Raw genomic sequence first — 22,345 nt, forward strand, 5'->3', positions numbered from 1 at the left:
GTGTCTATATCCTACTCCATCTAGGATGTTTTTTAAGTCATGTACTTCACACTCTCCCTCATTTGCACATTCGCTCAGTCTGAACATATCCTGAACATATTCTTTCAGCCTCCACCACCATCTACATCGTGGCTGGGGCTGTAGGTGGAGCTGTTTTGCTTGCCGTCGTTGTCGTGGGCATCGTTTGTATTCGACGGAGAAGACAAGCAGCCTGTATGCATATGTGTTGATATTTAACATGATCCGTTGACATTAATTATGTACAGTTACTCAAATCGTATACTATTTTGTAGACAGTTGAATCAATTATTATACATTGAATTGAGTAGTTCCACTTTCAAATTTATAACGATTGTTAGGTGGAAAGATTTGGGGATGAAACCTGATTCCAAACATATTTTTTCCAGATCATCGAAATGACACGAAAGAAGAAAGACACGTTGAAGCGTAAGTGTTGCTCACAGCTCAGACACAGCCGCATAATACGCACACACATATACACACATACAAATATACATATTCAAATATGTACATCCAGGCATTCACTTACATCACATGCACACGCACACGCACACGCACACGCACACGTACAAGCATCACCACTCCCTGTTCTGCCATAATGTTACTTCTTTCTTTTCAGCACGTCAGTTTATCAAAACACCACAAGTTTCCACACGGGTATGTTTTGTTTACGTATTGTCATTGCATAAGACAGTGATAAAGTAACAGCATTTGGAATCATCTGTAGATGGCATCTATGTACAAGGATCTTGATTCCGTGATCTTGAGTCATTAAAGCAAAGAAGCGACAAGGCACTTTCCCATTCCAAAAGTAATTATACAGCTATTCCCAATTACCCTCGCCTTTTATGGATAATCTGTGTTATAAGTTACTTAGCTTGTCTCAGTCGACAATAAGGTACACGAAACTCTAAAATTGCTGATGAACTAACAAACCAGTGTTTGTGAACCACATTGATTACTAGGGATGTGAACATTAGTTTCAGATTCATCCGCCCCAGTGACGAAACCAGAGAAAACACACGAAGATGACTCCGTGGTGTCTGGAGATGTCAACACCCAGAACATGTATGAAAGCCTAACAAGTGTTGAAATGCACATATATAGGCGCCTAAAATAGAACAAAATGTAAATATATGGACATGTATTATATATTGGACAATGTGTGTAAGGTCACACCTATAGCCATTTTCAAGACAAACGGTAAGGTTGCGAAGGTTTTCCGGATAACTCGACTGTTAAATCTTGATGAAACAAATTTCAGGCAAGACTATTTTTCCTGTGTCAGTGGATAAGCTTCTGATGGAGGAAAGTCGACCATACCAGAAAGACATCAAAAGTATCTTTATTTATGTGGCTTGTACCCGGTAGTAAGGAAAAACAAACACTAATCGACTCGCAGTATGTACAGTGTGTACGTGGGGAATCCATGTTAACACTGTATATGAGTAGACTGGCTCTGTAGAAACACCTCTGTCGAAACATTTATTTATAATGTAGGATTATACCTGTAATATTGCTTAGTGTTGCGTGTAACAATACACCAGCCAGTGTTGGGCCGCGAAAACGTTGAAACCTTAAATTTGGTGTTTCGTTGTTGCTCAGGTCTGTTTAATGTCAGGAATACTCGTATGTTCGAAAGTATTTCTTTCTCTTACAATAGGTTGCAATAATCATTGTTGACCCATCAGTAAATGGCAAAGCGACCTAGTTAATTTGATATCCAATTTCTCGTTCTATTAATTCATTATGGCGTAACAATTTCTGTTTGTTTAGAGATCTTTCCGAATACAAAGCAGAAGTATTCATATATAAGAACATGTTTTGGGGTTTAATGCTTAACAAACTGTTGAAAATAGATTTGAAAACAATGTATAACGTTTGCAGCATCTGATACTCCTCGTGTTTACATTTGTGAGTGATATGTGAGATCCACACAGTCGTAGATGGAGTCGTAATTGCCATGCATTTGAAAGAGTTACTTTTGCTTTTGATCATATTGATCAAAAGTCTCATTGATTTCTCCCCTACAATGTTCACTAGCGCTTATATTCCTGTCGACAACACACTGGCATATAGTGTTACAGTAAGAAAATGTTTATATGTCACACACTTCTTGTCAATACTATAGAAGAGTCAACCTTACCATAACCCTGCACATTGTTCAGCTTGCTAAGATATCTGCATGATATGTGCACAGTGCTCAATCGGTGCACAATGACAAGCACAACAGACCAATAGCTTGTATGTGGGATTTAATACATGTAATGTGCACATGGCTTGGCATATTGTCTGTCATTTTTTATGACAAGCTTTACGCCGGCTGCTATAGCAGGTCGACTTTTGAAAATAGTTAGTGCCGCTCGTCTTCAGCTTGTACCATTGTATAATTTCAATAGCGTAACAATCGCTTGGAAATTCTGCACTTCATTCAGGTATTTTCCAACAAATGTGTGAAACGTTCAGAAACATGTGTATATATTAGAAGGTACATTGGAATATAATCCCGAGAGTATGGCATCGCTTCACAAGATTTTGCTCTTCAAAATGTTACATTTGGTATGGCACTGTGGTATGAATGAATGAATGAATGAATTTTTGCAAGGCCTACTATGCTTGAATATTTGTAAGAAATGTACTTGTCATTGTTATGTTGTAAGTTTGATTCACGAATGAACATGTATCAGCTTGTGGTTGTGGCTGAAACACCAATGAAGCATTGCTGAATAACAGCATTCAGACACTTATTTTGTATGTACCCCTGTATGTGAAATTTCCATCTTTTCAGGTCAAGGTTTTTGAAATATATCTTTGTTTCAGTGTTCATGTTTCCGTGTTTTATCTTAATAAATCTTCGCTGTATTATCCAGATGACCTAATAAAATCATCACATTCTTTATTGTTTCTTAAAAGATCACGTTTTTGGAAACTATTCAATATAGTGAACAGGGGTTTGAGGAGGTTTGCAGTGGCATAACAGCCAGTGATCTTGAAAAATCAGAACCGGTGGCACGTTCACTACTTTCAAGCGCCGAGATTGTGCATTGCCAATAAAATCGCACTGCAACACTTTGAGAAACTGGGCAAACAGATGCCGTGCTTGTGTAGTAAAATCTCACGGAGAACATGCCAGTTCTGGAAGCAAACTGAAGATAATGTGTATCGACGGAAAAGTGGTGCATGTTCCAGAATGTTTATACAGAATTCAACATAGAATTAACATTTAGTTTTTAATCATTTTCTTGACAACGTTTGAAATCTGTAAGACCACATCCAACTTGTGAAAAGAGACTTTTGACAAAACAGAACTACTCTCCTCAACACAGAATCGATGGTGAAACAGCTTCAGAGCAAATTCTTACCCTTGAGACCTTTTTCTATTAGCCTTAGGATAATGTTTTCCGGTCTGAATATGCACGCAGGGATGTAAATATGAGTGAGTGAGTGAGTGAGTTAATATTTTACGTCACATCGGCAATATCTCAGCCATATCGGATGTAAATATGAAACAGGTGAGGCGGGTTCATTGACAATATTATTTGTAGCTCAGGTGGGTGGCTCAATCAAAGGGAATTGTGCTATTGGACCAGATTATCGATAAATCTAGAGATTATTGACACCGGGTGTTAGATCATGGTTTCAGTTTCCCCGGTGTTGAAACTCATCGTTCCCTGTGCAAGAATGTGAAGTTAAAATTCGCTGACTTGTGATATTATTGTGAATTGGTCAGTGTGCGAGTTAATTAGTGCGTGGGTGAAAACAAAAGAACATTCAGTCAGGCAAGCTGACGCTGGATTAGTCGTCATGAACTTAAACTTTATCCAGTCGGTGTCGGTCTTTGCATGTGTCCAAAACACCTTCTTCAACCTCCCTCTGTAAGCAGGCACCGTCATGTTCCTGGGCTTGACCTAAAGGAACTGACCTCTAATTACACACCAGTGCTCCTTACGTCCTCTAACTTCCTTCTGTAGACAGACACTATGTTATTCCTCTGCTTGACCCTGGAGAATACACTTTCAATTGCCCTGAACTCCGGTAGTTCACGCCGCTGGTAGTCGGGAAGACGAAGTATATCTGGAATCTGCCCTAGAGAGCAGTTTGCAGGGAGCCTATAATTCCCAGTTACATGAAGATTCCGTGTCTCCTCGCCTTTTCGACAAGGTACAACATACACAAGCGTAGCGCAGGACAACGTTCCTAAAATGGCCCTAAATGACCCTAAGCGGTATTATGACCCTTCTCAAAACGCTAGATGCACACTCACATATTCATAGCTTGCTCATACATTGTCATAGGGCTTTCAACAGTTACAAATGTTCTCAGGAAATATGCCGTCCATTTCCTGCCTGGTGTTGTTGAGCGAGTGAGGTAAGCTGATGTTGTTGAAAACGTACTACAGCTAAAAATGAACAAATCGAAATTGGGTAAAAGGCCATCTCAGTCTGGCCTCGGAACTTGAGTGTTTTCGTTTCCAACACCGTAAAGTATGTTACTCCGTCGATACACACGCACATGCGATACAGCGCGGGATAGCACAGATGTACAGACGCAAATATGTAGATGGGCATGTATGAATGAGCATGTAGGGACATATTATGTTCCTGTTTTGTCACAACCACAGTAATACATCACCTCGATAGGCCTTCCTCAACAAACCCAAATATTTTACATGACGAGATATGAGGGTATTGGAAAACATGGAAGACCGATGTGTGTGTTTGTATGTACCTATCGACCTTGTTTGTTTTGTTGTAGCCAGTAACTTCCTGCCAGCGCCCTCATGTCTCTAGGTATGCATTGTGCAGAGATACTTATAGTCAGCCTAATTCAACACACGCAGATAGGAACGACATAGTAGAAGACATGCACTGGGGCGTGGGACACTACAATGAAGATCTGGAACACCCTGTTGTGTGTGTGGATTCACGTTATTCGCGGAGGTGTGCCAGGTAATGGTGAGTATGTGTGTACATGAGCTTCAAATCACCAACACACACACACATCGTTACTCCGTGTTGAATTAAACTGGTTGAACTTTATATGGCACCCGACGTCATGGGGTAGCCTAGTGGTTAATTCTTTGGCCCGTTACGGCGAACACCGTGAGTTCTATCCCCCTCATGCTTACAGAGAGTGAAGCCCATTTCCCCCGTGTTGATATTGCTTGAATATTACTGAAAGTGGCGTGAAGCTAAACTGATTAAAACATGTCCCAGGTGCGAGGGAGATGACAAATTGTTCCGAACACCTCCAGACTAGACTAACAACTAGTCTCTAAAATGAACGAGAGTTTGAATTACAATAATGTACAATAAAACGTAACCCAGAGTCTTTCTTAATGCTCACACACTGTGATAATCTAGTACTGACACACATAACAGACCTGCATCGCCTTAACTGGCTATGTTTATTTTAGGATGTCTATGCCAGACTAGCATCAGAACAACTCCATCATGTATCACTCATCACGGACTCGTGAAGATTCCGGTTAGAAATGTTCCCCTGCTTGTGGTAACAGGCGACTAACGGGATCGGGTGGTCAGGCTCCCTGCCTTGGTTGGCACATGTCACCGTATCTCATTTGCGTAGATAGAATAGCTGGAACAGGGCCTTGGTAGACAACAAACAATCAAACCTTTTACAAGTCACATTAATCTATATCTTTACGTTGTTGTGAGGGCATGTAGTACAGTATGTATTGTTTAGTTGTGAGATATTTGAATGCTGCTATAGCAGTATGGTCTACCTGGACACTGTTGTGATAAACAACTTACTGTGTGGCATTATTTAGCAGTTGGTGAGGAACATACGGACACAAGAATCTATACATGTCGAAACGTCGCATCATCTGAATAAAGAAGGTGTTCATCGATGAAAATTGTTCATATGTGATACCCCATTCATTAATATCATAATCCGATTAATATGTGAATGAGATCAACCGACGAAAATTATTCATTCTCACCCAAGTCTTGCACTATGTGTCTTTCATTTGTCACACATGCTATGTACCATACACAGAAACGTGACGAAAATGCTATATGTTTCACCACCCACATATAAATTCATATGTGCAGTAATGGAAGATGCAAGCGCGTTTGTACCCTAATTGTACACACGAGCACAAAAGATAGACGCCTTCCCGAATTATAGTCATAAATATAACTCATTGTTATGTTGCCACCCAAATGAACGCGTCTCTTCTTTTTGAGTGACGTAAAGAGTTTTTTGTGCCTCTTGCAATATTCCCGCAATATCGCGGCTGGGGACACTAGGAAAGGGGTTTCACACATTGTACCCATGTGGGGAATCGAACCAGGGTCTTCGGCTTGGCGTAAAGAGATTGTGCGTAAACTGAATCAGTTGAATCAGGTGAAAACTAAACTGCAAATGGGTTGGTTGTCCTTTCACCAACCTTGCTGTCCTTTGATGACATTTTTTGTGTAATTCATATTGTTATTTTTTGTTTTTTGTTTTGTTAATTGTACAGAAGTCTGATTATGGCTGAAATATTGCCGATACGACTATGATCTTTAACTCACTCACTCTTATCAACATTGTCCAAATTACACAGTAAAGGAGGGTGGAAATTTCAAACTGTTAAACCTAGTGACACATTGCCCTATTGAACACGTGCTGGGTATGTCTTCCTTGAACCTTGATCCACCTTTCATCTAAAGCAGATGTAACCGTTACGTTTTTCAAGTGTATGGTTTTACATATACATTGTATTCTAGCGATGTGGAAATCATAATGAAGTTTGTCATGTTTACGGTGCCAGGAGACACAGCAGGGTTTTAGCTTAGTGAGTCAGGATACGCACACCTATATACTTCTCTGTCTTGGTAACAAAGAATCAACACTTGTAATGATAATGCTTCTTAAATTATTGGCGTGAGTTCTAATTTAACGTTCGGTGAGCAGTTTGTCGGGGTGCCAGTGGTGATGTGACTACTGAGCCATGAAGAAACTGACATGTGACAACCTAGACAGCTAACAGTGTACTCTTCAAACTATAATGACATCATGTTGCTTCTGTAGGAGACCTGCTGCTGACCAGCTCACCATCAACAGCAACAGGCGGAGAACTCTTCACCTTGATTTGTAGCGTCTCGTCTGGTTCCGCAACAAACATAGCATGGTTGCAGAACAATGCATCAACGATCATTACACAATGGGGCCGCTATTGTACAAAGCAACCACCGCCTGTGGGGAATAACATCAACCGTTTCAGAGCGAACTGCAGTTTCATGGATCACAGTATACAGTTTACATTCAACTCCACTAGAGACCAAGGAGGATGTCAGTGTGGGAACCTTGTAAATGAATCCTACATATACCCCAGAAGCAACATTTATGAAATAGGTGGGTATGACGTATGCACTGTGTTTTAATCTCTAGGTAAGGGGAAACACGCCTAAACAACAGGTCACTGACCAATCTACTTTTAGTCATTGCAGGTCCCGTCCTATCAACTCTATCTTCCTATCTATCAACCACGACCCGGAAAAGGGAGAACACGTCCGTACCTGGCACGGTGACACCACACAAAGGTAGTTCTTTTTTCATATTTACGTATTACACTCAGGATATTAACAGGGTAACTAAAGACTGAAAAAAAGAGCATACGCAGAATATACTGAGAACCGGACATGATGTTTGACTGAACATTATTATACAGAGTGCATTATCATGCATATGCATTCAAATATTATGATACAATATCGTTTACAAGGAATCAGTTTGAAGAGATTCACATACAAACGCAATCGTTCTAGTAGTGAAATACTTGCGACATAAAGTAGGGGATCTTCATTTTTTTTGTTTCTGATTAAAAGTATTTAAGGGAGTTATCGGAGTCAGTCAGTGTTGATATGATATTATTGAATGCTTTGAGAGTGCATCCCCATTTGCACTTCCTTACAACCATAGTTATTTGGAATGTAGTCCCTTTTGAAAGATGATTGTTGTATGGCATGTAATTTGCATGTATGCGATTTTCATTTTAAAACAAAAGACTTGAAACAAACAGTAACAAACATGTGATGCAAGAGAAGTGTCAAAATTAATCTTCTAAGTGATTTTGCGACCTTCTTGAAAACAAAACGTCAAAATCAAGATGTGTATGGGCTACTGCGTTATGCACGTGGATATCATGCGTTGTGTTTAGGGGTGGTAATAGAGGGAAATGGTGGTACGTTCCTAAGGTGTCTCTCCTTGAAACGTTTGTTAACGTTTACTCTTCCTATCCAAATAGAAAGTTCATTATCCTTACTTGTTAAGAGTATATGGCAACATTTGTATTTGGAGATAGGTATAACATTCAGAAAGATAGTCTTCCCATGACTCTAATCATTCATGATGTGAAACCCTTTACACCGAGTGTATTTTCAAAGCTGTATGCTGTTTCCCGGTGCACGGAAATTAACTTCATCTGGGAATCTCTGAGCAATACCGACTGTTCTGTATAGTCACGTGTTATAACAAATGTGGACATGTTAATCTATGGTATTACATGGCACAAATACGCAAATTCCAAGGCAAATTGCTTGCAACAAACGTTTGTGGTGTTCCGCTGACAAAAGACAACAGCAGAGTATCTTTGTATTATGGCTTCCTAAATGGGATGCACCATCAGGATTTCAAAATAATGCATTGTCAGGAATGCTGTTGTATGAACAGTTCTTAATGGACATTTTAGAAGGTGTTTTATAGGGTGTCAGTGTTAACGTATAGTTGATCGTTATGCCTGTTGATGATAAAACGTTTAAAAACTGTAAACATTATGTTTAGCCTAAAGACAATTTAGATAAGGCGAGTAATTGTAAATATCTCAAATGTGCCAACCAGAACAGTGAAGTGACGATTAACAAACGTGATTGAGGAAACGGCACATGCCAACCCCCAAAACACGACAGCAACATATACAAAAGAAGCAACATTGGTTGTATTCATTCTGTTGGATTTCAGATCTTTGACAAAACAATAAATGGTCAGCAATGTCGTCATTTATGTATACGTAGTCATTTACAGCCATGAGTGAGTGAGTTAATATTTAACGTCACATCGGTAGTATTGCAGCCATATCGTGACGAGAGCATTCTTAAGAAACGGAATCTATGTATATGATAAAAACCTGTCGACGAAGGACAGTAAAACAACTAGAATATCACAATAAGAAATAAAACTAGCGTGAAAAGTTAAAAGTAATATCCCTTTTCAGATAATACAATATAAAAACAGGCTATATAGATCACCAACAAGTGAAGGTAGATCACCATACTAGGGGCTGTGGGGACTTACAGTACTTCTGCTACCTGCATGGTCCCTAGCTGAATTTACACCATCCCCTCAGCTGCTGCTGATTGTATGCAAGATTAGCCACAAATTAAAATGACAGAAATACTTGGGCTAAAAAATGGAAGAACAAATTTGACTTCAAATGATTTGGGACTTACGTACCCTCTCAGGGGGACAATAATGCTATAGCCATGAAAATAACAGAACAAGTGAAGATGATGTCATTGACAGACCCGTTACAAAAAATACGATCTGCTTTTAGGTGTTGCAAGTCGTGTGATTTCAACAATGACCCAGTATACGGGGACCACATCCGAACTTGGGACAGCGACGCCACACAAAGGTAGTTTATAATTTCGCACTCGAGTAATCTACGGGCACTACCAAAGGCTCTCCAGTTTCTGGAACTGTATTTGCTGTGCTTTCGCGAGCTCGTAGAAGACAGCAAAATAGTCGATTTGTCTACATATACCCGCCCAACCAATTTCGAACCACAGCAGGCAAACTCTGAATTGTTTTTTTTTCACACGACTGCTGTCCGGAAGCCAAGAAACGACACAATCACTGCTGGTACTGCCTCGCCGACATATGAAAACTCCCGTACCGTCTCAGATGTACACAAGTTGACATCCAAGTGTGGAACTATCGACCACTGTGGCATAACAAAGACATAGACTACACACCCCAAGAACGCCACCCACTGAAAGCCCTGGAAGAACTTGCAATGGAAAGCTGTTTCTCGAACACAGAGAACGTGTATGACGACGACTACGTCCGGTGGTCCATTCGAAACAATGTCTGTGCGAAGAAAGAAATACTCTTGTACCCTCCAGCAGCTAGAGGGGAAAGCAGGGGTGCTACAGGGGTAGCAGAACATTTTCAGCACATACAGTTGGGGTCTGGTTTCCAAAGACAAAGTGTGTCTCTAGATATGCAGCTGTACCTCTTCATTTTCGCAAAACCCTATGTAATATACATAGGCATTTTGCTGTGCGGTCCAAAACCTTCACTCCCTATACTACCACTCGGAATATTTACTGGCACCCGTGGCGAGCCACCTCCTCGTGGTGGGTGCTGGGTAATGCTAAGAGCTCGCTGATACCCCCGTTGTGGACCCGGGGGAATATTTGGTCCACCAACCCGTTTGCCGTGGGTTGCGGCCCTGTGTCGGTGGAAGAAGGGATCCTGGTGGTTGAGGGCAACAGGGGCCTGCAACCGTGTGCCTGTTGCCTAACACACCACTTTGGCCCTGATTTCACCTAGACGGGTGATAGAATTGGCCCGATTCTATCAATCGGCTGGTCACGCCAAGCCCTGCGCATGGTGAATATACTTGCAGAATACATTATCAATGGGTCTTGTTTTTCTGATCTAGAATGTATTAATTTTTGATCACATGAACTTGCCTAGAGTCTTATGCCAGAAGGCGGTGGCTCATGGGCCAATCTGGTGATATTAGACCTCTGAAATCTGTGATTCTTGGGAATGATGTCATGGGCCGAACCAGCCTGGCATTTCTTCTTTTAGTTTTTCATAGCATTCCAAGTCTTTATCTCTGGAGTATAACACCTCTGTATCCCTGGTGTCTGCATCTCGGAGATCCGGTGCTATTTGACACCGTCCTTGTTGACACTCCATGGTGGGTGGGGAGCAGAGGTGCTGAATTCTTTACTTTCGCCATGGCACTATCACATGCTGGTTCATCTCGTTCAGACAAGAAAAGACGTTTTGAGGATTTGGATCCCTCAGCTGGACAAAATTCTGACAATGATTCCTGGCCACGATTTCTAGTCATTGAGGCTACTAATTTCCTTCCAATAAAATTAAATCCGTTTGCCATTTCAAAGGCCATTTCTGGCATTTGCGGTGAAGTAAACAATGTCACCCGTCTCCGCAGTGGTTCACTTCTTGTGGAGTGTGCCCGGAGACAGCAATCTCTCAATTTGCTATCAATAAAAACATTTGCTAATATTGAGGTTGCTGTGTCTGTGCACAGAACACTAAACTCTTGTCGAGGCATTGTTCGTGACAGGGCTCGTTGCTTGTCCGACATGTCTGAAGAAGAAATTGCTACAGAGTTAAAGGATCAGATGGTAACATCAGTGAAACGTTTCACGATAAGGAAAGATGGTTCAGTTATCAATACAAACACATATCTGATGACATTTGCTCGTTCATCACTTCCGGAGTCGATAAAGGCAGGCTATTTCAACATCGGGGTGGAGGTGTATGTCCCTACTCCACTTCGATGTTACAAATGTCAAAAGTTTGGGCATGGCTCCAACTCTTGTCGCAACTCTGCAATATGTCATCGTTGTGGTGACAAACATGATGGCACTAACTGTCAGGAGGATTTCAGATGTTGCAACTGTGATGGTAAACATGTTGCATCATCAAAGTCTTGTCCAGTGTGGCAAATGGAATCCCAAATTATGAAAATAAAATGTCAAAACAATATTTCTTACTTGGAGGCAAAGAAATTGATAAATATTCAGGCGACACCCCAACTGACTAAAAGCTACTCTGCTACAGTATCTCGATCTGTGATAACTTCATCCGTTTCTTGTCAGACAGACTTGACATGGGTCAAGTCTGAAAAACCTGTTTCGTCATCAACTTCTCCATCCCCAAAACTTACTGTCCCAGTTACTATGTCGACGTCTGGATCTCAGACAGACATTCCAACTGAGCCATCAGAAACGACTTCTTCACAATGTACCATTTCACAGTCATCCAGTGATCTATCCAAAAAGAAGAAAGGCAAAAAATTAAATAGAAACGTACCATCTACTGTGTCTTCTCCTTCAGAGGTTCCTCTTCAAAATTCATTTGGACCTCTCGATATGGAAATCACTCTGTCCCCGCAGGACAGGCGAAAGTCTAGCTACTCCTCCCATTCACGAGAACGTTCACCCATTGAGGCACCATGACTCAACTGACCAATATAATCCAGTGGAATTGCAGAGGATTGAAGAATAACTTCAATGAGATCCACTTGTTGATACAGGATTTTAAACCGTCAGCACTATGTCTTCAAGAGACATATATGAAAAATAGAGATACGTTGCATCTACGACAATATAGTGATTATCACTCTTTTTCTCCTCCAGGAGATAAAGCAACTGGAGGTGCTTCTATTTTGGTACGACAAGGTATAATTCATAGCCCTGTCCCACTTCATACCAATCTTCAAACTGTAGCTGTTCGACTGACCCTGCATATTGCATTGACTCTATGCAGCTTATATATACCTCCATCTTCTGATATCCGTCTCACGGATCTACAGAATCTGTATGACCAGCTACCAAAGCCATGTATCATCATGGGCGATTTGAATGGACACAATCCGCTTTGGGGAAGTGTTCATTCTAACAACAGAGGTAAAATCCTTGAGGAATTTACATCAGATAATAATCTCTGCATTTTCAATTATGATTCAAACACCTATTTACACCCAGCTACGGGAACATATTCTTCCCTGGATTTATCACTCTGTGATTCAACCATATATAATGAATTCGAATGGATGGTTCATGATGACCTGTGTGGGAGTGATCACTTCCCCACTATTCTCAAATTCATCAGCCCTGGTGATGATCCACCTGTATCAAGAAGGAACTTCGCCAGGGCTGATTGGTCATTATATAAGACTCTATGTACTGATCACTTAACACATGATGTTTTAGCGAACAGTGAAAATCCTGTACAGTTATTTTCAGATATATTGAACACCATTGCTGACCAAACTATACCAAAGTCCTCTGCAATTCCACATATTCGGAAGCCATGGTTTAATAGTGAATGTAAACAGGCCAGAAAGTGTAGGAAGAAAGCAGAAAAATATTTCCGCAAACATCCTACTGTTCATAATTTGGATCAAGTTAAAATATCAAATGCCAAGGCTCGACGCGCCTTTAAACAGAATAAACGTCAGTCTTGGAGGAATTATATTTCCAAAATAACCTCACGCACACCTATGTCCAAAGTGTGGAACATGGTCCAAAGAATTAAGGGCAAAGGATCAACATCTACTGTTAATCATCTGAAGGATTGTGATAATCTTTTAACTGATAAAACTGACATTGCAAATAAACTTGGTGAAACTTTAGCCAAACACTCATCTTCATCAAATTATGTTCCTGAGTTTCAAAAGTATCAGAAACAACAGGAAAAGAAAAAAATCAATTTTACCTCAGACAATGGTGAAGATTATAATGAATTATTTTCACTCCATGAGCTCAATACCGCCCTTGAGCAGGCTCATGATACAGCAACAGGAGCTGATGATATCCACTATCAGCTCTTGAAGCATTTGCCCGAGTCGTGTTTGGAAACACTGCTAAGTATATTTGATACCATATGGACTTCGGGGAATTTCCCAGCGTCTTGGCGTAATGCCATTGTAGTTCCCATTCCAAAACCTGGCCGGGATCATTCTGATCCGTCTAATTACAGACCAATCTCTTTAACGAGTTGTGTCTGTAAAACCATGGAACGTATGGTGAATAACAGATTAACCTGGTATCTTGAAACCAATAACCTTATAACAAATATTCAGTGTGGTTTCAGGAAAAATCGTAGTACCATTGATCATTTGGTACGTCTAGAATCCTTTGTTAAAAATGCTCTAGTCAATAAACAACATGCTGTATCAATTTTCTTTGATCTTGAAAAAGCTTATGATACAACCTGGAAACATGGCATTTTGAAGGATCTCCATGATTTAGGTTTGCGAGGCCGTTTGCCTCTTTTTATATCACGGTTTTTACATGACCGGCAATTTCAAGTCCGCGTGGGTACAACCCTGTCTGACCATTACAACCAGGATCAGGGTGTCCCTCAAGGCAGTATTTTGTCTGTCACTTTATTTAGCATTAAAATCAACAGTTTATCCAAGGTTTTAAATGATTCAATTGATGGATCACTTTTTGTGGATGATTTTAATATTTCTTGTCGTGGTAAAAATATGCGTACTATTGAACGGCAACTACAGCTGTGTTTAAATAAAATAAATAAATGGTGTCTTGAAAACGGGTTCAAATTTTCTAAGTCCAAAACTAATTGCATACACTTTTGTAGAAAATATAAGCCGCATAAGGACCCTGAACTATCTTTAAATGGCACACCCATCAAAGTTGTAAAGGAGGCCAAGTTCTTGGGTTTAATTTTTGATTCTCATTTAACCTTCTTACCACACATTAAATCCTTTAAAGCTAAATGCCTGAAGGCAATAGATTTGTTGAAAGTTGTTTCCAATTCAAAGTGGGGAGGGGATCAAAATACTCTCTTACACTTATATCGATCACTGGTCCGTTCAAAACTCGATTATGGCTCCATCGTATATGGTGGAGCCTGTAAAAGCAACCTTAAACTTCTTGATTCTATCCACCACCAAGGTCTAAGACTGTGTCTTGGGTCGTTCAGAACCTCACCTGTTGACAGTCTCTACGTTGAGGCCGATGAACCATCTCTTACACAACGCCGTATAAAATTGTCTTTACAATATATTTCCAAATTATACGCTCATAAATTAAACCCTGCCTATAATTGTGTGTTCAATCCCCTTCATGAGGATTTATACAACAAGAAATCTTCTCTTGTTCCGCCTCTAGGGCATAGAATTAAACCCTTTCTTTCTGCGGCCGGCATTGAGCTGGAAATCATAGCTCCTTCCCGCCTTCTTTCTTCTCCCCCTTGGCAGTTGGTTAGGCCACAAGTTGACCTAACATTAACCACATTTAAAAAATCAGAAACTAATGAACTACAATATAAACAAGAATATAATCAATTAAAAATTAAATATAGCAATTACAAACCCTTATTTACAGATGGGTCCAAGGACGATGGCGCAGTAGCTTGTGCCACTGTCATTGGATCCAGAACAATATCTTCTAGACTACCAGATAACAGCTCTATTTTTACTGCAGAAGCAAACGCCATATTAACAGCTCTTAAATATATTCAAAGACATCCTAAACATAAACAGTACATAATCTATTCCGACTCTCTTTCTTGCCTTCAGGCTATTAAAAACCTATCATGTAAACATCCACTTTTAATTGACATTATTGAATTGTATAATGATCTTGCTACTGGCCAATGCGACATCCTCTTTTGTTGGTTACCAAGCCACGTTGGCATTTCTGGCAACACAATGGCCGATCTTGCTGCTAAGGCAGCACTCAACAAATCTGTGACACCACTTCTGATTCCATACTCAGACTATAAAGCTACAATTAGATCTTATATCCGTGATCTAATGCAGAAGAAGTGGGACACCCAAATGGGTGTTAATAAATTACATGAAATAAAACCGTATATTGGTTACACCTACTTCGGTTGTCAGTCCAGATTTGAGGAGGTTGTTATGCGACGATGTCGCATTGGCCATACTAGATACACTCACGAATATATACTTCAAGGTGAGGATCCTCCGTTTTGTATCCCTTGTGATGAAGGAATCACGGTCAAGCATATCTTGCTTGACTGTATTGATTTTGCCATCACAAGGGATAAATATTTTAATGTCAAAACAATGAAGGATCTTTTTAATGTTAATTATCATTTAATCATTGAATTTTTAAAGGAAATAGAATTATTACATAAATTTTGAAGAATATGTTTTGTAAATAGAAAGCTGATATTTTAACCATGGTGGTAAGAATTGTCAACTGCGATTGTTAGTGGCTGTACCCTCAAAGGGGGTTAAAGTAGCATAAAATTATTGTCCCCCTGAGAGGATACGTAAGTCCCAAAACTTTCAAAGTGAAATCAAGACTGACCAATTTTTTAATCGTAGTATTTTTGTCATTTTAAATTTCGGCTACATTTTCCTACAATCACCAACGGCTGAGGGGATGGTGTAAATCCAGCTAGGGTCCATGCAGGTTGCAAAAGTAATGTAAGTCCCCATGGTCCCTAGTATGGTGATCTACCTTCAGTTGTTGGCGATCTACAGCCCGTATTTTATATTGTATTGTCCAAATAGTGGTATTTGTTTTAACTCTGCACACTAGTTTTAATTGTAACTGCGATATTCTAGTTGTTTTACTGTCCTTTGACGACAGGTGTTTATAATGTATACATATTTCATTTCAATATAGAAATGTTCTCGTCACGATATGGCTGAAATATTGCCGATGTGACGTTAAATATTAACTCACTCACTCACTCACGGAATATTTACTGGGGAAAGCAAAGACTGACTGACCACTTGAACATTAACAATGTATGCTCAGAGTTGGGCTTTAACATATGAATCTATCTTCACACAATAGAGTTTACAAGAACATGAAAAGTTTACTGGGAATTTGTCAATCATCGCAAAGATCACGATCGCTTAACGATGACAGCAACAGTCTAACCTTGTAGTGTCATCACTGGAATGTCATGAAAAGGATGGGAAAACATAACTGTGATTTTTACTTTTTGGTGAAATTTATTATACAACTTTATATGCCTTGGTGTGGTAAGAAGGCACGATGGCATTTACAAGGCAGTCAGACGTAACACTTGTTGTATTAGGGGTTACACTTTCTCAATAAAGTACAGATTCTAGCACTTTTGTTGGGTTGAGTCCCGTCCAGGATTCGAACCCACAGCCTAGAGTAAGCACCAGATCGACAGCACTCAGCTACTTTGAAGTCTACACTACCGATTCCTCAGATATCCATTTTGTGGTAGGTTAGAGGGTTAGGCGGGGAATTTTGCTTACTTGCGATCTGAAGCCTGACTCTGGTGTTGTGGGCTCAAATCCCAGATGAGACTCAACCTACACAAGTGCGAGTATCTGTACATAACATGTTACATTCGTGTGTTAAACAAACTACTTCCTTTGTCTCAATTTGACGTGCTGGACTTTCCCCTGCAGGATACATTGAAACAAACGTATTCAATCACCAATCGACATATGTCTCCCTTATAATTTGCCTAACATGCCAAGCCGCGTCCTCTTATAGTCTTGGCCAACCAGGTTAGATGTAACCTCTCAGTTTGAACACAGTACGTTTGACTATACCCCGAACGAACTCTGTCTTTCAGCCTCCACCAATGGCAGTGATTCAGACACCGTCTACATCGTGGCTGGGGCTCTAGGTGGTGTTGTTTTGCTTGTCAATGTAGTCGTGGGCATCGTGTGTATTCGACGGAGAAGACAAGCAGCCTGTGTGTATTTGTGTTGAAAGTTAACATGATCCTTATTAAACCTTTGACATTAATTGTGTACAGTTACTCAAATCGTATACTATTTTGTAGACAGCTGAACCAATCATTATACGTTGAACTGAGCTTTTCCACTTTCAAATTTACAACGATTGCTAGGCTGAAAGAATTGCAGATGAAACCTGATTTCGAAAATGTTTCTTCCAGATCATCAAAATGTCACGAACGAAGAAAGACACGTCGAGGCGTAAGTACAGCTCACAGCTCACATGCACACACACGCGGACACACGCGCACACATATACACACATACCAACATACATATTCAAATATGTACATTCAATTATTCACTTACAGTACACGTAGACGCACACGCACACGCACACGCACACGCACACGCACACGCAAATACACACTTATCACCATCGCCTGTTCCACCATAACCTTACTTCTTTCTTTTCAGCACGCCAGTTTATCAAAACACTACAAGTTTCCACACGGGTATGTTTTGCTTTCTTATTGTCATTGCATAAGACACTGATAAAGTATTACATTCGGAATCATCTTTAGATGGCATCTGAGTAACAGGACATTGATTCCGTGATAAACATGTACTTGTTTCATTCAAGCAGAGACGCGACATCACTCTTTTGCATTCCCAAAGTAATTATAAAGCAGTCCCCAATCACCCTTGCCGTTTCTTGATAATCTTCTGCACTGTGTTATAAGTAACTTAGCTTGTCTCAGTCGACAATAAGGTACACGAAACTGTAAAATTGCTGATGAACTAACAAACCAGCGTTTGTGAACCACACTGATTACTATGGATGTGAACATTAGTTTCAGATTCATCCGCCCCAGTGACGAAACCAGAGAAAACACAAGAAGATGACTCAGTGGTGTCTGGAGATGTCAACACCCAGAACATGTATGAAAGCCTAACAAGTGTTGAAATGCACATATATAGGCACCTAAAACAGAACAAAATATAAATATGTGGCTATGTGATATATATTTGACAATGCCTGTTTGAAAAGTCACACCTACAGCCAATTTCGAGACGAACAGAAACGTTGTGAAGGTTTTACTAATAGCTCAACTGTTAAGTCTTGATAAATCAAATTTTGAGCAAGACTCTTTTTCCTATTATCAGTGGATAAAGCTTCTGATGGAGATAAGGAAAGTCGACCACACCAGAATGACGTCAAAAGCATCTCTATTTATCTGGCTTGTACCCGGTGGTAAGGAAAGATAATCACTAATCGACTCGCAGTTTTTACAGTGTGTACGTGGGGAATCCATGTCAAACTGCTGCGATGTATGTGAATAGGCTGGCTCTGTAAAAACACCTCTGTTGAAACCCTTATTTATAGTTTAGGATTGCCATATACCTGTAATATTGCCGAATGTCGGCTTTAACAATAAAACAGCCAGTGTTGGGCCGTGAAGACTTTGAAACCTTAAATTTGGTGTTGCGATGTCACTCATTGCCAAACTGTATAGTGTCTGTTATCTGTTCGCCATGTTGTTGGAATATTGGTGTTGTTGTTGAAAGTGCGTATTTAAATATAAACGTAAACATCCATTCACTGAAACTCGTATGTACGAAAGTAATTCCTGCTCTTAAAATACATGTAGGTTGCAATAATGATTGTTGACCCATCAATAAATATCAAAGAGACCCAGTGAAATTGATATCCAGAATATCGTTTTATTAAGTCATCATGGCATAACAATTTCTGCTTGTTTACATAATGAGGGTATTGAGCAGCAGGGTGAAACTGCTAATAGAAACATGTTTTGGTGTTTTAACGGTTAACGAACTGTTGAAAATCGATTTGAAAACAATGTATAACGTTTGAAGCATCTGATATTCCTGGTGTTTACATTTGTGTGTGATACGTGAGATCCACACAGTCGTATGTGGAGTCGTTATTGCCATGCATTTGGAAGAGTGATTTTTCATTGCGATCATATTGATCAAAAGTCGCATTGATTTCTGCCGTACAGTGTTTACTAGCGCATATTTTCCTATCGACAAAACACTGACATGTAGTCCTACAGTAAGAAAGTGTATATATATCACACACTTTCTGTCAATACAACAGAAGAGGCATTCTTACCATAACCCTGCACAGTGTTCAGTTTGCTCAGATATCTGCATGAAATATGCACAGTACTCAGTCGGTGCACAATGACAAGCACAACTGACCAATAGCTTGTATGTGGGATTTAACACATGTAATGTGGCCTGGCATGTTGTCTGTCATTTTGAATGACAAGCTTTACGTCGGCTGCTATAGCAAGTCAGCTTCTCAACACAGCTAGGGCCGCTCGTCGTCAACTTGTACCATTGTATAATGTCAATAGCGTGCAGTAATCGGTTGGACATTTAGCGCTTCATTCATTTATTTTCAAGATGAAGCCTGAAACGGTTATAAACATGGTAATATAGTAGAAGGTTCATTACGATGTACTCTCGATAGTATGGAATGACTTCACAAGACTCTGCTGTTCTAAACACGTTACACTTTGTATGCCAACGTGGTGTTATATTTACGTTTACTGCTAGCAAATAACCGTGTAATAAACAGTTTTTGCAAGGTCTAATATGCTTGCTATGTTTGAATATATGTAACAAATTTGCTTGTCATTGTCATGCTGTATGTGCCATTCACAAATGAACACGTTCTTGTGGCTGAAACAACGACGAAACATTGCTGAATTACAGCATTCTCAGGCATTCAGTTTTTAAGTACCCTTGTATGTGAAATTTCCGTGTTTTCTGGGTCTCCTAAAGTAACAAAGAAGTTGAAAGAATGACTTTGCTGCAGTGTTCATTTTTGCGTCGACATGTTATCTTAAGACAAATCTTATGTGTTCGCTGTATTAGCTCGATGACGTGACATTCTTGAAATAAAATACACTTCTCTTCATGAACATATTTGTTCTAGACTGTTTAGCAGAATGGCGTGTTTACAACCTTTACATGATAACGATAGATAAGGATACGTTTTACTGAATGAGAAACTATTCTGCATGTGGTTGTCTGACAATAAACGAGAAAGCGTCCGTTGTCATGTTCCCTTGTTGTATATATTCACCCCTCTGGTCCATGATATTCGTGTCAGAACTTCGAAAGTTGTCTGCCTTGTAACAAACCATGTAACTGCGAGAAACGCAAACCCACACAAGAATGCAAACAAAACTATTATCCATAGCCTACCTTATTCGAGTTATAACTTTAACAACTCAAATTTACAGACATTATTACTTGTAGGCAAGTTTTGTAGGCAGACACTGGACCCGTTGTCGACTTGCGCTTTTCTCGTGCAAACAAGAACTGAGTTATTTCCCTTGGGTACACGAATCGTCGCGCTTCCCGATCTGCACTGCATATATATGGAGAGCCTTGGTGGGTTGTAATGAACAGGGGTTTTGAACAGCAGTGCAGTGGTATCACAGTCAGTGATCTAGACGGGGGAGGCAGTAGCACGTTCAGTACTTTCTTCAACCCACTGACGTAGAGATTATGCAATGAAAAGGTATCGCAATGCATCAGGAAACTGGCATACAGATACTATGTACCTGTAGGTGTCGCTGGGAACATACCCGTTCTTAATCCAAACTAAGATGATGTGTACGGCTGTAGAAGTGGTCCATGTTCTAGAATGTTCAAGCAGTAACTAAGATAGGATTATCATTATCATTTCAATCATTTTCTTGACAACATTTGAAACCAGTAAGACCACGGTCTGATGATGATATTTTGTCTTCTATGATGTCTGAACATTTATTTAGAGTGTCCATATCTAATCGGATAGCATATTGCTAATTTGTCGTTTTGATTATAACTTCCAACCAAATTCAACATTTATCATCAGATTTATTGTTATCTAATGTCTCCCAGCATGCAACTTTTCATTAAATGTAGCTCACCTATAATACCAACATATCTGGCAGCAAGACAACTGCAAGTTTCCCACAACAAATCCTTAGCCGATTTGCTTCGTACGTGTGAAATGTGAGCATTTCATGAGATTCTCGTAAGACTGATCAAAAAAGTATTTTATGAAATTAAAACACCTATCGGTTCACCTATATGCAACGATGTCGTATTAGCCATTCAAAATACACCAAACAACGTGAAATTCCCAAAACAGCTATGGTCTCTGGAATTCGTACTTTGTGTCATCTTACAGCTTGCAACAAACATTGTTATGGCAATACTGAACTAATGTCTTCACAAAAAATCGATGGTCAAACAACTTCAGATTAACATTTTACGGTAGAGATCCTGTTTCTGTTGGTATTGTGGATTATGTTTCTCGCACTGATTGTGCCCGCAGAGATAGATGTACATATAAAACAACTGAGGCGGTCTCGTTGGCCACACTTCTGGAGATTACGGTGTCAAAGTCTTTGTTTTCAGTTTCCCCGGTGTTAAGGAAACTTCTGGTTATTCATGTTATACATATATGATGCAAGGCGATATGCAATGTAACTCGAAATGAAACTGAAATGGTGCGTAGCGAGTCGTCAACCCGAAGCTAATTAGAAACATTAATGGAGTTATTGCTTGATGACCATATCGCATTATTAATTTCATACATCACTGATCATGCTCTGGATCACTGCCTTCGGGAAGGCGACGCAGACATGCCCACAGACGCTTAATTATCGGGGGAATACAATTGCAAATACTTTGTCCTTGAATTCGGCTACTATGTAGATATATAAATCTTTCAGCGTCCTTGTTTCGGTTTGACTATATTTCCTCTGCAAAATTTGTTTTTGACTGTTTATTATGTAAATTTAACCCGACGTTCAGTAAAGTTTTCCTTATGTGTATTTACTACTGACA

The 22,345-nt window shown here is 39.9% G+C and overlaps 1 protein-coding gene across 1 annotated transcript; it reads left to right on the forward strand.

Moving 5' to 3' along the window:
* The first annotated feature begins 4,909 nt into the window (after positions 1–4,909).
* On the forward strand, positions 4,910–20,418 carry LOC137286402 (uncharacterized). Its single transcript, XM_067818287.1, has 8 exons — positions 4,910–4,976; positions 7,063–7,386; positions 7,473–7,574; positions 9,584–9,664; positions 17,362–17,484; positions 17,689–17,728; positions 17,945–17,982; positions 18,322–20,418. Exons 1-8 carry the CDS (start codon positions 4,910–4,912, stop codon positions 18,471–18,473), a joined length of 927 nt encoding a protein of 308 aa, XP_067674388.1. The 3' UTR covers positions 18,474–20,418.
* The last annotated feature ends 1,927 nt before the right edge of the window (positions 20,419–22,345 follow it).

This window comes from Haliotis asinina, chromosome 1 (genome assembly GCF_037392515.1).
Source record: "Haliotis asinina isolate JCU_RB_2024 chromosome 1, JCU_Hal_asi_v2, whole genome shotgun sequence".
Lineage (NCBI taxonomy): Eukaryota > Metazoa > Mollusca > Gastropoda > Lepetellida > Haliotidae > Haliotis > Haliotis asinina.